This window comes from Letharia lupina (assembly GCF_014066315.1).
Source record: "Letharia lupina isolate WasteWater1 chromosome Unknown contig_3, whole genome shotgun sequence".
In the NCBI taxonomy this organism is placed as follows: Eukaryota; Fungi; Ascomycota; class Lecanoromycetes; order Lecanorales; family Parmeliaceae; genus Letharia; species Letharia lupina.
The window spans coordinates 130,288-144,783 of NW_023502972.1; the positions used below are offsets into that span (position 1 = coordinate 130,288).

At 36.4% G+C, this 14,496-nt stretch overlaps 2 protein-coding genes across 2 annotated transcripts; one reads left to right on the forward strand and one right to left on the reverse strand.

The window, feature by feature from the left end:
* Positions 1–532: 532 nt before the first annotated feature.
* On the forward strand, positions 533–4,864 carry HO133_006962 (uncharacterized protein; the record flags this gene model as incomplete). Its single annotated transcript, XM_037297858.1, has 3 exons — positions 533–962; positions 1,025–4,037; positions 4,093–4,864. The coding sequence occupies 3 exons, from the start codon at positions 533–535 to the stop codon at positions 4,862–4,864; spliced, it is 4,215 nt and encodes a 1,404-aa protein (XP_037156493.1).
* Positions 4,865–7,269: 2,405 nt separating this feature from the next.
* HO133_006963 (uncharacterized protein) lies at positions 7,270–7,784 on the reverse strand (the record flags this gene model as incomplete). Its single annotated transcript, XM_037297859.1, has 2 exons — positions 7,270–7,627; positions 7,693–7,784. 2 exons carry the CDS (start codon positions 7,782–7,784, stop codon positions 7,270–7,272), a joined length of 450 nt encoding a protein of 149 aa, XP_037156494.1.
* Between the last annotated feature and the right edge of the window lie 6,712 nt (positions 7,785–14,496).

A 14,496-nucleotide genomic window follows, 5' to 3' on the forward strand; every position in this document is an offset into this window, starting at 1 on the left:
TCATTAAAGCTTGAGAAGTTGATGGACTCCAGCATTTGGTGTCTTGCAATAATTTATATACATGAATAGTGGCAAAAACGTGGACTCTGGATACACTCCCATCCGCCCACAAATATCGTTTACCTTTCTCTTGTTCACAAATGTCAAAGGTAGAAGATGCACATGATTCTCAGAAGGAAGGAGTTACAGCCGCTCTTGCCAAATAGGAGATCTCTGTGCTCCGGCTAAGACATTAGAGCATTCTCGTTTTTGTAAACATACCTTCTCAAGCTCAACAACCTCATCGCCGTCGGCAACCATCACACTAATTGCCACCAATAACCTTTCGCTCACATAATCGACGGGGATCATCGCTGGCACAAGTTGTCTGCTTCTAGTGTTTGAAATTTCTTCTACTCTAGGTGAGTCAACTTACACACCATCACAACTCCATACCCAAACCCAGACACGACAGCCGCCTGTCCAAAAGCAGCTCTACAACTATCAAATGCAGTCCTCAGGGGCCTGGACAAATGTCCCTTCCCCACCCCGTATGCAGAGTGTTGATTCTAGCCCAGGAACAGATGCATTCTCCCTGATCAACGCGAACCCTGAACTCAGCGAGACCAGCTACCCTGACCTCGACGCCATAAGAAACATGGCCCTACCTTTAGCAAACGACCGCCCATCTTCTGAGACCCTCCCTCGTTTCAGATCTACCATCGTTGATTGGGTCCAAGAACAGTCTCAGCACGATCAACCCTCGAACGATGCGACCGAGCTTCAACGCGCTCATGTCGCCGGGGCTCCACCTTGTGCCAGCCAAGCAAAACAAGCTCTTGCTAAAACAGACGACCATGCCTCTCGTCAAGAAGGCTGTCAGCCAGCGAAGAAGGTGTACGACATTGCAACTCTGCTGAGGTTGAAAGAGACACAGCCCGCGGTGCCAGTTATGTTGCGCGTTAAACCGGAGGCCATCGCAGGTGAGTGCTATGATGTTCCAGCTTTCCAAGCTTCCATGAGATGAGCTAAATTCTAGTTCCAGAGAACATCTTCCAGTATATGGGAGCTGCAACGTCACGTCGACTACCAACACGCTCTCGGGGCCTGTCTGACGTCTCCAACATCTCTTCTGGAGTCGCAGAAACTCACAGCCACACCGTTTACCCTGCAGGGAAATCAAAGTACATGCATCAGCCATTTCGTCAACCACATGCTCCTCCAGAGACTTCTATTTTACAGCGACACGATGGTTTTGCGCGATTCTTGAAGCAACACGCTTCTCCTCCACACCATCGAGTGACAGCGGGAGGTCGCATCGTTCCAGCTGGTCCCTCCTCGCCGCCACCGATGCTAGATTTTGGCTCGCTCAACGGGCTTCTTCGAGACGGTCCAGCAACGGCAAGATCTTCTCAAAAGGAAAGCCGCTCGACTCAATCAAACACTCGTACACAGAACCCACAAGCAATATCCTCCATGACGTTAGGTGACTATTTGCAAAGCCAGGGCGGCAGTGTCGGTGGTATGAGCCTTCAGCATGCACCTCAGACTACCTCAACGCAAACAGCCATTCCCTTCAACGATTTGCCATTCGGGTACCAATCTTTCATGGGTCCAGCAATGCAAGCGCAAGCTCCTATGGTACCCATGGTGATGTTTCCGGACGGTAGCACCCTTGTCTCTTATAATGGTGTGAACTATCGCGCATCTTGGAACGGGGTCAGCACGAGTATGGAGCCATTGCAGCCTTTTCACCTACCTGTTGATCAGCAGTACTATCCCCAAGCCAATCTACAAGGATATCTCAACAACTCTCACTACAATTTTGCTCCTCAGCCCTCACAGGCTTCAGCTCCGTCCATACCCCTGGCGAGCGCTACCAATGTTGCTCGGCCAGACATGTCAAAGAGTGACGTACCTTTTCACCAGAGACAGAACGGTGACGAGCTAAGCTTGAAGACCGAACTCACAAACCTCGATAAGTATCTTGCTTTATACCACTATGATATAACGCCAGCGGAGCGAGCCTCTTTGATAGCACAGCGGAGACGTCTAGTGGAAGAGATTGATAGGATCCGTCTCAGTAAAGAGAAACCAAAGCATAGCATACCAATCATTACGCCTGCTGCCACTGGACTGCCAGTCACACCTGCTGCGCAAGTCGTTCCTGGTCCCACTGACTTGCGCGAGGCAGTCCAAAATGACCGAGTGGCGAAAGGAGGCACCATCAGCAAGCATCTTTCGCCTGCTGCGCCTGCTTTCGTTCCAAGGAATACTTCAAATCTACCTTCTGCCAGTTTCGGCAAGCGTACTGAAAGCCAGCAGGTCAAGCACCAACAGTTTGGCATACGAGCAGCATTTGGAGGTATTGATCCAGCACCCAAGACCCAGAACAATGCGAACTCTTCTACTTGGGCGAGTCATTCTGATCAAAAGGTCTCATTTCCGAAGACTCGAACGGTATCGCATATCGAGGAGTCGTCGTCCTCCAGTGTGTTGGACCCGTCAGACCCCGCAATGCGTGTCATAGACTATGAAGACATCGAGTACGCTGCTAGGTACCTGTACAATTGGACCAAAGACAGTAGGACCTATTGCACCACCGTTGCCGAGTTTCAAGAGGCCGTTCGTCGGGTTCGCGAGCAGGCGAGGCTGTATGGATGCGCTGGTGGTCAAAGCAAAGACCCCGCCTACGACGCTGAACAGGACCTCTGGTGGGCCATCTGCGATCGTGACCCTATCCCTTTGCCTTCCGAAGTCCCAGATCATGTCGGCAACCCTCGCCCATGGAATTGGAATGACAGTGCCTTCAACTACCGTCGTCAAGGAGCCAACAATATTCCAGGGCCGGAATGCGAGCATGCGCGCAACTCGCCCCGCATTTTTGGTTGGGATCCTGCTACGACTGACAGCATGAAAGATGTCATAGACGTATCCCGTTCATACTTTGCATTCAAAGGCCAATTACCATCCGTATCTTTCCGCGATTTTGCCTACGACCGTGACAGCAACAAGAGACTGATACAGTCTGATATCGCAGCACCTAAAGCTCATTCCAAGATCCCAAGAAAACCGGCTTATCGGAGTTATTCACCAATTGCAAGCTCGAAGCGTGAGGAACTGAGGCATAGCTTTGACTCGAGCGCGCTCGAAGAAATGAGCACAAGCGAGCTTAACATTCAGCACACAGGATCTGCCTGGAACGTTCAGCTCAAGCCTGGCGACGAGGTGAAGGTTCCCGAAGCGCCTTCGCTACCACAAGGAGTTCCCCGTACGCCTGAGCATAAGCGCATTCAGCGGCCATTCGAAGCGAGCAACATCCATTCTACTGCGCAAGCATCAAAGCCACATCTATCCACTGGACATAGAACCACCATATCTAAGAATTTCGAGACAGTTCACAATCCTCGTCAGGCTTACATTGAAGACTACCCGGAGACTCCAGTGGCAGGAAGTACCCGTTCATCCTACAAAGGAGCTGGAACTATTCAGATGAACACCGCGCCTCGCAAAGTTTACATGGGTCCAAACCTGCTGGGCAATGATGACACACGTACTGGATCTCCTATGCCAGCCTATGCTTGGGATTCTACCCTGTTCCCTGGTTCAAGCCGGAAACCAACAGAAGAGGAGTTGAATAGCATATGGTACCACACTCCACTGGATGAGGTAACCCAGAAGTACTTGGACGATATGAAAGCGTACAATACTTTCAAGAACAAGCAAGCTGATGCCGACAATCACGATATCGATGCCGCAAAAGGCCACCGTCAAACCTCGGATTCGTCGGAGCCAGTGACCGAGTCAAAGAGTCCGTGGGGCCCCGAAGAAGGTACCACACCCACGACTCCTAGCAATTCAATTCGATTTCAATCGCTGCAAACGCAAGCGAGGACGAAGGAGCATGGAGTTCCCAAGACGGCGAAGGTGAACATTCCTAGCGCGAGCACCATCCGAGCACCAATCCCGCGTCTCAACGGCAACTATCCCTTTTCTACGGGCTTCAATGCGCATAATGCCCTGGACTCTCGTGAAGTCAATGCTGTTAACGTCCCAAGGTAGTTTATGTGACTCAGCTTGCATCAAATGAAGCTTGGCTGACCTGTACCGTAGCGTTGGGAGCAGCGACTCCCACCAATTCCTCCGCAAGATGCTCAAGAGTCCCCGCTACTCGTCTGCCCAACCTATGAGCATCCTCAGCCAGATAAGCTCAACGCTGGCAGACAAAATGAACGGGAATAAGCGGGCTCAAGCGAAAGGGGTGGAACAGCTGTCTGAAAACAAGGGAAACAATGCTTCCAACGATGGTGGCATCGGCAACGGTCTTTATGCAACAATTCACCCTTCAAGCTCTGCTTCACTTGCTAGAACGAACCCAGATCTTGCCGTCGGCAAAGCTCAGTCATCTTTGGCTTCCGCCACATACCAAGCGCATGGCTATCTCCCTCAATTTGACGGCGCTGGGAAGGCTCACACATCGTCATTGTATCGTGAACAGGGCATCCAACCCCTTCCTCAAGTGCGTCTACCGTCAGAGGCTTTGTACAGCGATAGGCAGCATACCGCTGAGACTTCAAGCCATCAGAACCATGGTCCTAGCGCTTACACTGCCTCAACGACATATCACAATTCAGTGAATTTTGGATACGACGGTGGTAGAGACTCGCCTCCAGCCAAGACTACGAACGCCCCAAAAGATCAGCATTCTACGCATCCAGCGTTCAATTACATGGGTCTTACCCTGGCCGACTATGATAACCAGCGTGGGGACACCAACAACGCTTGGCATCATGGGGCTGTCGAGGACTTCTTCCAGGATCTACGTGAACAAGAACTCAAGACCATTGCGTCTCACCAACGCGTCAACACTCAGAGTGCCGCTTGATACACGCCAATGCGAGGAGGAATTCAGGACACAGCATTCTCGGATCTGTCTCGTCGCGTATTTTCGCATCGGCTTATCCACCCATCGAGCACTTCTTACTACGTCATTCCTTCTTTTCGGCCTCGTGAAACCTGCCTGGTCGGTATCTATTGGTGCTCGAGGACTTTTGTGGACGGTTTGGATTCGAGGGGCTTCTTCTTTCCGCCTTTTTGCCTTGCACTCGCTGCCTGGCGGGCATTTTTTCAATACCATTCTATCCGTCCTGCATGCTTAAGTCGGCAGGTCTTTCACACGTGTGGTGTTCTTTCGGTGTTCAAATACCGAACGAGCAGGCAGAGAGAGGTAAGACATGGTGCAATACTGTTATGCAAGCAGATGGAGAGGATCACTCGTACATCGCTCAGACTGTATCAAGATCGACGCCAGTAGTTTAGCATCTCAATCCAATACTTTATTATGCAAATTCTACTACTCTCAAATGTGTAGCATTCCAGACGGGGATCGGAAGGTTCCGGTGGAGACACAACACAAAAGGTTGAAACCTTCAGAGATCTATTGATTGGAAGTATTCATGTTTGCCACAATCCCACCCATAGTCAATGCTCCAGTTTTCCAAGCTCCGGGCAAATATGGAGCGGGACAGATCTAGTGACCCATCGTCTGCTGGGACCCTCTCCTTGTCCAGGAGGTTCTGTTCTACAAGGAGACAAACCTTGCCAGCCCCACTGCATATGCAGCTAACTCCCGCACGAAAGGGTTGAAGAATATACTCGCTGATATGAACAAGGTGTGAGGAGAGGGATTGGCGGATACATTGATAGTTGCCACGAGGGTTCAGGATATCGGACTTGGTTAGGGATGTGGATTTGTCATATGACACGTGACGTCAGGTCAGACCTTCTCGGTCATTTGACAGTCATATGTATTCAAATGGCCGCACTGCAAAGAGCTTGTAGTAAGGTGAAGCGTGGGATTCGAAGGGTATGGTGGAATTCAGAGATATTCAGGACTGAAACTGAGTATCACTAGTGGTATCTTATTGAGCTAAGAATAGATAACGCTAAGCTTCTATCTACTATGCCTATCTTTGATTAGCCTTATAATCTTTACGGTTAGACACCTACGGTATACAGTTAGCGCTGTCATTTGTCAGGTCAGACGGCCTATCACCGTATGACCGTCACATGACTGTCAAATGTCAGTCATTACGCATCCCTAGACTTGGTACCTTATGTGTCTCGTATGCCATACCAGTGTACTATTGTTTCGCTCATACATACTTCGCCAACTCTGAGGTTGTTGCTGCTGTGATCTTTGAACCAAGGCTGTGTTCAACATTCTCGCTAGGCTCGTGTTGACACGTCTGCCGCACCTCGTCAACACTTCTGGCAAGGATTGCTTGCTACTTCGTTCTCCTTTGTCTACATTCCCAGACGATTTCTTGGAAATCCCATCGACCACACACAATGCCGGGAACCAGGAGGATCTCTTTGCCCGTCCAGAAGCTATCTCCCGTACTCAAACTTCCTCCCGAGATTCGCGACCAGATTTGGAGGTATGTCGTTGTCAAGGACGGGGATGTGGTTCTCCACGATCGTATGCGCCAGGACGAACTGCCAGAGAGCAACTTCCGCTCTGCGAATTCGATGGAGATACAGTCTACCTGGGCTATAACGATATATCGTTTCATGGAGACAGTATCGTTACAACCAAATTATCGTTAAGCCTAGATTTGCACTAATTACTATTGAAATACGCCTAAATCGATGCCTGCTTTTACGCAGAAGCCTTACGAGCCCTGATCTCTCTCTCATATCGATTCAGACGTGTGATTAGTATATCATCGCCGTCGTTTTGTTGTTCCTCGTATAATTATAGACGTTCCAGTAGCTTTAGGGCCTCTGAATCCTTCTTCAAGAACCAGGCCTGAAGCGCCTGTGTCTTACGCTTACTATCTGATCTAGTCGCATTGTATAGACGTATGTCTCGTCGTTCAGCGTCAGTAACTGCCCGGCGTCGTTTTCGAGTAGAATTAGGCGGTGGGGGGGAGATAGATGCCCTGGGACCACTGGAATCCTATTTTAATGGCGGCGACGATGGCGAGGATATATTGTTTAGGGCCATTGGATATAACGATATTACTGAATTTACTGGGTAAATGCTAACGATATCGTAGTAGACAAGTTATCGTTATTCTACACCAAAAATAATCATTGCATGGCTGTGCAATCGTTACAACCAGAATATCGTTATGTGGCGAATCGTTATAGCCCAGGTAGACTGTACACCGGACGGACGACGGACCACTCCCGAGCTCGAGGCTCGCAGTCGCCTTCACATGCCGGCAACTTTACCTAGAGGTGACTCCCATCTACTACCGCGACAACACCTTCCGCCCTGGGGAATCATGGTATGATTTCACGTATCGCGAGGTGATCGAGAGTTTTGCCGATGCCATTGGGCCAACCAATGCCGGCAACATCACCGATCTCTGTTTCTTCGCGTGCTGGTATATCTTCGGTGAAACTCTCTCGCTGCTGCCAGGGCTGAAACGGCTGCATTTCGTAAGATCTTGGATCCGGGATTGGGATCGGAGAGTCACCATCGTAGCTCAGAGACTCACGTCGTTGGTCATAATATATGATGGAGAGGTGTGGGGGCCGGAAAAATGGAGGTTGTACCCAGCAGAAGATTGCCGATATCCCGCCGGAGGGCCCGGCTGAGTAGGTTTTGGCCTCCCAAATAGCTGTCGGCTTCAGTCTTCTGGGAGACCGAGTAGAATAGCTGGTCGACTGATTGTACAAAAAAAGGAATGAAGATCAATTTACCCCTGGTCTCCTGCGCCTTGCCATTGTGACATACGGACGTTAGCCGGTGGATTATGCATCTGTATTTTCTTTGCATCCAGACTACGGGACATGTTGAGGGCAATCATAGAGTCCCCACACTCGGTTCTTTCAAAGACCTCCAAAAGCACCATAGCACAATATTCTCCGCTGTTTCGAAGATCAAGGAGCGGCGAGCTATGGGAGTTCTTACAAGTTGGATTGTTGCCTGGGTCTCTTCTATCGACCTCGTGCATAGCTGCAACAAGTATTGATGTGTCATGCCACAAGTGCCAATGAGATTGCGTACGATCCGGAGGCAGCACAGACATTCGTGCTATCTTACAACCCATTACATAGAAATGAAAGCTCTTCTCACGCTGCCTCGCTCTGCAGTCCTACTCCGAACATTTCTCTCGAGAACGGTATCCTGTACGGAGGTCTACACCATAATTCCTGGCCAGCGTTAGTGGAGCCTTATCCCGACTTTCGGAAAGCGACCCCATTGCAGGGGGCCCTAGAGCTTTTTCGTGGGAGCGCATGAGTTGAGCTTTAGGGACCTCTATTGGGCCCTGTAAAGGCAGTGGGCTCTAAACTAGGTAAGCTCAGTTCAGGCGCGACGATTCCGAAGCAGATCTAATCGTGTCTACCCCCATTTGCGCCCTACCCCCATTTGCGCCCATTTGAAATCCGATAAATCCGACATAGAAAACTACCACTACCATGGCTACCACTATCACTCTTTCAAATGGCCTACTACCATAGTCTATTATAATGGCTAATGCTACGGTACCCATAGTCGCCGTCTGTAGGCCTGGCATAGTAGGTGTCTCTGCCCTGGACTTAGATGTGGCCTGTTTTTATCCTAGCGATATATGTATCTAAGTAGTATTCGATATTTCATCTAGGCCCTATAATACAGTGGAATACTTATTAAAAATATTATAAATTATCTAATTAGTAATTAGTCTCTCGGCGTATAATTATAAGTTTAAATTCACTAAATACTCTATTAAATGATTTTGAAAATAATAAAAAAAAAAAAAATTAATATTTAATTTCTTATAATTATAAGAGAGTTTATATTATAAGTATATAGTTTATTCTAATTTATAGCCTATATCTATCTTATATATATTTGAAATTTATTAAATCTCTATTAATTTACTCTTAAATAGACTTTTAATTTTTTTTTTTAATATTTTAAAACGTTATATAAGATAGAAATTATAATATATCTTATATAACGATCTTAATATCTAGCATTATAATATTATAAAATATTAATTTTAAAGAGATTTAATAAAGAAATAAAGAAATAATAATTATAAACGTATTTTATTATAGAGTAATTATTTGATATTATTATTTTAAATAGAGAAGAAATTATAAAATAATACGCTTTAATTAATTCGAGTACTCTCGAGTTAAATCGAGTTATAGACTTTAATTTATAAATTAATATTAAATAAATTTCTTCTTAAGATACTATATTTACGAAATTATTATAAGATATTTAATAATAATAATAAGATCGAATAGTAATATAATATAGTTTTTAAAGATCTTTATAAATGAAATAATAAGAATAGCGTGCTCGATAGACTTTATATGAAAAAATTGTTAAATAATAAGAGTCTAAGTAATTAAATTTTAAATATAGAAAAATAAGGCCTTAAGGAGCTTTCTAAAGACTTCGAATAAATCTAAATTATTTAAAAATACGATATTCGAGATTCTAGCGGTGGCCTATTAATATTATAAGTCGAGTATCTTCTATTATTTAAAATAGATATATGTAAGCCTTCTATATACCTTTCTATAAGTCTTTTTATAAGCCTTTCTATAAGCTTTTCTATAAGCTTTTCTATATATCTTTCTATAAATCTTTCTATAAGCTTTCTTAGTCTAAAAAATATATATATATATAAGTCTTTTTATATTAATTAGTTATCGAATAGATAATTTAAAAGACTAAGAAAAGAACTTATTAATTTATAATTCTACTATAGTAAAAAAATAATATATTTCTTTTATCTTTTCTTCGCTAATAGCTTTATTAATATCTTTATTAAAGACTTTAAAGTTTTTTAAAGAGGTATTTAAGAAGAAATATTTAGAGATTATATTTAATAAGTATAATTAAGCTCTTTTAGTCTATAAGAATAGCTTAGATTCTTATAAAAAGAAACTTAAAATTAAATTAATTATATTATATTATAAAGTTATTTCTTCTATACTAAATCGATATATTATTAATAATTATTCTTATTAAGAAGTAGTTAAAGATTAATAATAATTTAGTTCTATAGAGAAGAAAGCTTTAAGAATATAAATTTTATAAATAATAGAGTAAGGCTAGTCTTCTAGAGTTAATCTTATTTATTATGTAATTAATAAAATACTAATAGCGAAGTAAGATAATAGAGAGTTAAATATAAATTGAATTTACGACTTTTTTAAATATTATTTAGATCTATAAAGTTAATTTAGTTAGTTTTTAAATAAAGAATATATTATAACTTATAATATAGAAAAGATATTATAATAATTTTAATTTATTAAATTAATTATTTAGAGATATAATATTTAAAAGAAATATATATATAATATAAATAAGAAAGAGTTTATTCTTAATTCTATTAGTAAAATAAGAGTTATATACTTTAAGTATAATATATATATATATATAACTTAAGATGAGAGTAGAGAGTAAGCGACTTTAATCGAATATATATTCGTGAATAAAAGATTTTTTTTCTTATTTATTATCTTTAAGAGTAAGCTTTAAATAAAAACTTAATTTAATATCTTAAAGAGAAAGAAATTAATAATTATATTAAGTGAAAATAAATAAATAAATAATATATTAAACTTAAAGTAATTTATTAGATATATTTTATTAATTTCTATTTATATAATTAACTTTTAATTTATCTCTTATAAATACTTTAAATTATAGACTTAAAGAATATTAAAAGAAAGATATTATTTTTTAATATATAACGAGTATATATTATATATTAGTATTAAAGTTATATAGTTTTATATTAATAATAATATCGTTCTCTTATATCTATCTATCTATTTTATATATATTCTTTAATTATTAGATATTAAATTTTTTTAGTCTTTAACGAGTAAAGGTCTATAAATTAAATTCATAATTATTTTTTTAATTAGGGCTATTAAGTAAGTATATAAGCGATCTTTAGTAAGCGAACTTTGATAAGCGATATTTGAATTCCTTGCGCTTTAATAATTATAGAACTAAATTTTAAAATTTTTAAAAATTCGAAAAGCATAAATAGCGCTTCAAAATTTAAAAAAAAGATCTCAAAATTTTAATAGAAAATAAAAAAGTAATTCTATGTGTTAATAATATATACCTATTTTTTTAATAAGGGAGATATAAGAGAGCGAGATTTTAATAGTTGCGGATGCTAATTTATTTATTTACGATAAGTTAGCCGATTTAATTAAAAAGCGTAGAGAATCTAAATTAATAATTGACTATATATATAAATTCAAGATTTTTAAGCTTAATTCTATCTTATTCTATTATATATACTAATAATTATATATTAAAAATATCTAATAGAGAATATCGTATTTAAGAGTAATTACTTAATAAATAAAATAGACTTTATTCGATTTATTTAAATAATAAGAATAAATATCGTAATAGAAAAGAATATTAGATATATATAGTAAAAGAGTAAGCTATTTCTAATTTAATTATAAGTTATTCTTAATAAATTTAAATTTAAAATATTAGAATTAAGATTTATTATATCTCTATCTCTAGAGATAATAATTATTATATTTAATAATAACTCTTTATTTATATTCTTTATTCTAATAAATATAAAATAAGTTTATTAGCTAATTTAATAGATTAAAACTAATAATCTTAATTTAATATTATTAAAAAAGTTTAAAAAAGTATATAATTTAGCGCTAGCTAATAATATCTTACTTTATATTATTAATAAGAATTTTATTAAAATAGAGTAATAAAAAAAGAATAAGATTAAATATAGATAAATATATTAAAGCGAAGAATAACTTATAACTCTTAAGCTTATTTAGAGATAAATAAAAAATTTAGCTAATAAGAAATTTAAGAAGTAATTTCGAAGTATATATTATCTCGAACTAGCTATTTCTAAAGATATAAAGTATTAGAATCGATATAGATATAATATTAATATAGATATATTAAATAAGATAACTAAGATATCGAACTATATAGATAAAAAGAAGATATAATATAATAGAGAATATCTCCGCTAAGGCTCGCTAGTTATAAAGCTAAGAAATATATTAAGAGTACGCTTATAATATTATCCTCTCTCTTTATTAAATTATATCTTATAATTAGTAAGTAGAAAGATAGAAAAATAAGTATATATATACGCTTAACGTCTAAAAAATAATAAAAATAGTAAAGAAATAATTATATCTAAGATCTTCTAATATAGTATTTTTCTTTAAGAGCGATATTAGTAATAATAATAGCTCTTCTTAATTATATTATAGCGATATTATTAATTATAATTTAAACGTATATAGAGAGTCTAATTAAGAGGAAATCGATATAATTATAAGATAGTAAGATCTCTTTTAATGGAACTGCGTAGTAGCTATATAATTACGAGGTCTAGATACGTAGTTAATAGAATAGATAGATTAATTACTAGATAAATTAATAACTAAAGAAAGAAGAAGAAGAAAGAAGACTTATAAATATTTAAGACTTTATTAAATATATTAAATACTCGCTCTAATTACATAGCTTATAATCTAATAAGTAACGTAAGCGAGCTTATTAATTCGCTTCGAGTACTTTTATTCTTATAATTATATCTTCCCTTAGAAGATATAATCTCTAAATCTTATTATTATTATATTTTATAATTAAATATTATAAACTTACTAGCTTCGTATATATTATCTATTACTAGCTTAAATATAGTCTAAACTAATATATACTATAATAACGTATTTAAACTACTTATCTCGAGGTCTTTTTAAATATATTAATATATTTATATACTAAATCGCGATAATATTACTTTATATATTATTATCTTAATTAATAGAATATAGATATATTACTATCTTATTGCGATATACTATTATCGCTATTATTATACGCTATTATAATTATTATTACTTTAATAACTATAATAATTCTATTATTATAATTATAAACGTCGCGTTAATAAGTATAAAAGTCTTATTTTTAATCTAACTTTTATTCTTCTTAGTAATAATATTAATATTAATATTATTATAAATAAGTACTTAATTCTTTTTTATATCTACTATTTTATTTTTATTTATTTTTATTATAATATCGTAATAGCGAGCTACGTATTATTATAATAGTATAATATATATATTAATTAAGATAACGATTAAATAAGATTATAGTTATTTAGATTAATTTTATATATAATAAATATCTTAAAAAATACTTTACGATACTTTATAGATAGTATAAGAAGTATATTAATATATTAATAGTAATACTAAATCTTTATTTTTATAATTCTATAAATTATTAAGTACTTATAGCTATTATTATTTCTACGCTCTTTATTACGAGCGTACTCTATATCCTTAATATACTACTTAGCCCTCTCATCTATTCGGGCCTAGCGTATCTTAATAGAGGCATTTATCTACTACTTAATATCTTTCTTCTATCTATATAATTCGATATCTTAGTTATCTTATTTAATATATCTATATTAATCTTAATACTATAATTAAGATTAATCTACTTATTTTATTTATATTAATAAATAAATTTAAAGAAATGCGCTAGTAGAGGCTTTAATAAGAAATTAAGTTAAGTTATTATATCTTTAAATAAATCTATTAAATAGATAAATCGATTTTAAAGAGTTTAAATAAGATAGCGAAATAATCTTAATAAATAGTAATTAAGAAATAAAGAAGATATTAGATTATTTATATAATTAGCGAATCGAAAGAAATAGCTAATATTATCTTATATTTTTATATTTAAATATATATTAATAATATTACTTATAACTTTATATATTATAATATCTAAAATTTTAATAAAATCTTAATTAGATAAGAAATATTTAAGTTATAGTTAATTTAGAATACTATTCTTTAAAACTTTTTTATATATAACTTTTTTATAAGATAAGAGACTCTCTAAGCGAAGTAAGTATATTTAAAAAACTACTATTTAAAGTATTTATAATCTTTTTAACGCTTTAAATAATTAAGAAATAAGTATATTAAATTTCTATAAAGAAATAATTTTAATATATTTTTAAAAAAATTTATTACTCTCTAATATATTTAATATTTTTATTATCTATTCTTTTAGAGTATTTAAACTTCTTTTTACTTTATTTTAAATCTTCTTTTTTTCTTTTTTATAGTAAAATCTAATATTAAAAGAATAAACTAAATTAAGACTATTTAAATAAATTAAATTTTAATAAATATTAATTCTATTAGATAATATAGCTAATAAATTTAACTTAATAAAAATATTTTAAAATATTATTAATATTCTATAATTATAATATTAAGCTAAATATTAACTCGATAAATTTATAATTATATTAAATAAGATTTTTTAGAAGTAAAATAATTTCTAAAAGATTATTACTCGATATTATATCGCTATAATAAAAAAGAATTTAATTATAAATAATTTATTTTAGATTTATAGAATAACTAAGAAGATAAATTAATTAATTTAAAATTTTTAGAAAAATATAACTTCTTTATAGCGAAAAGTTAATAATCTTA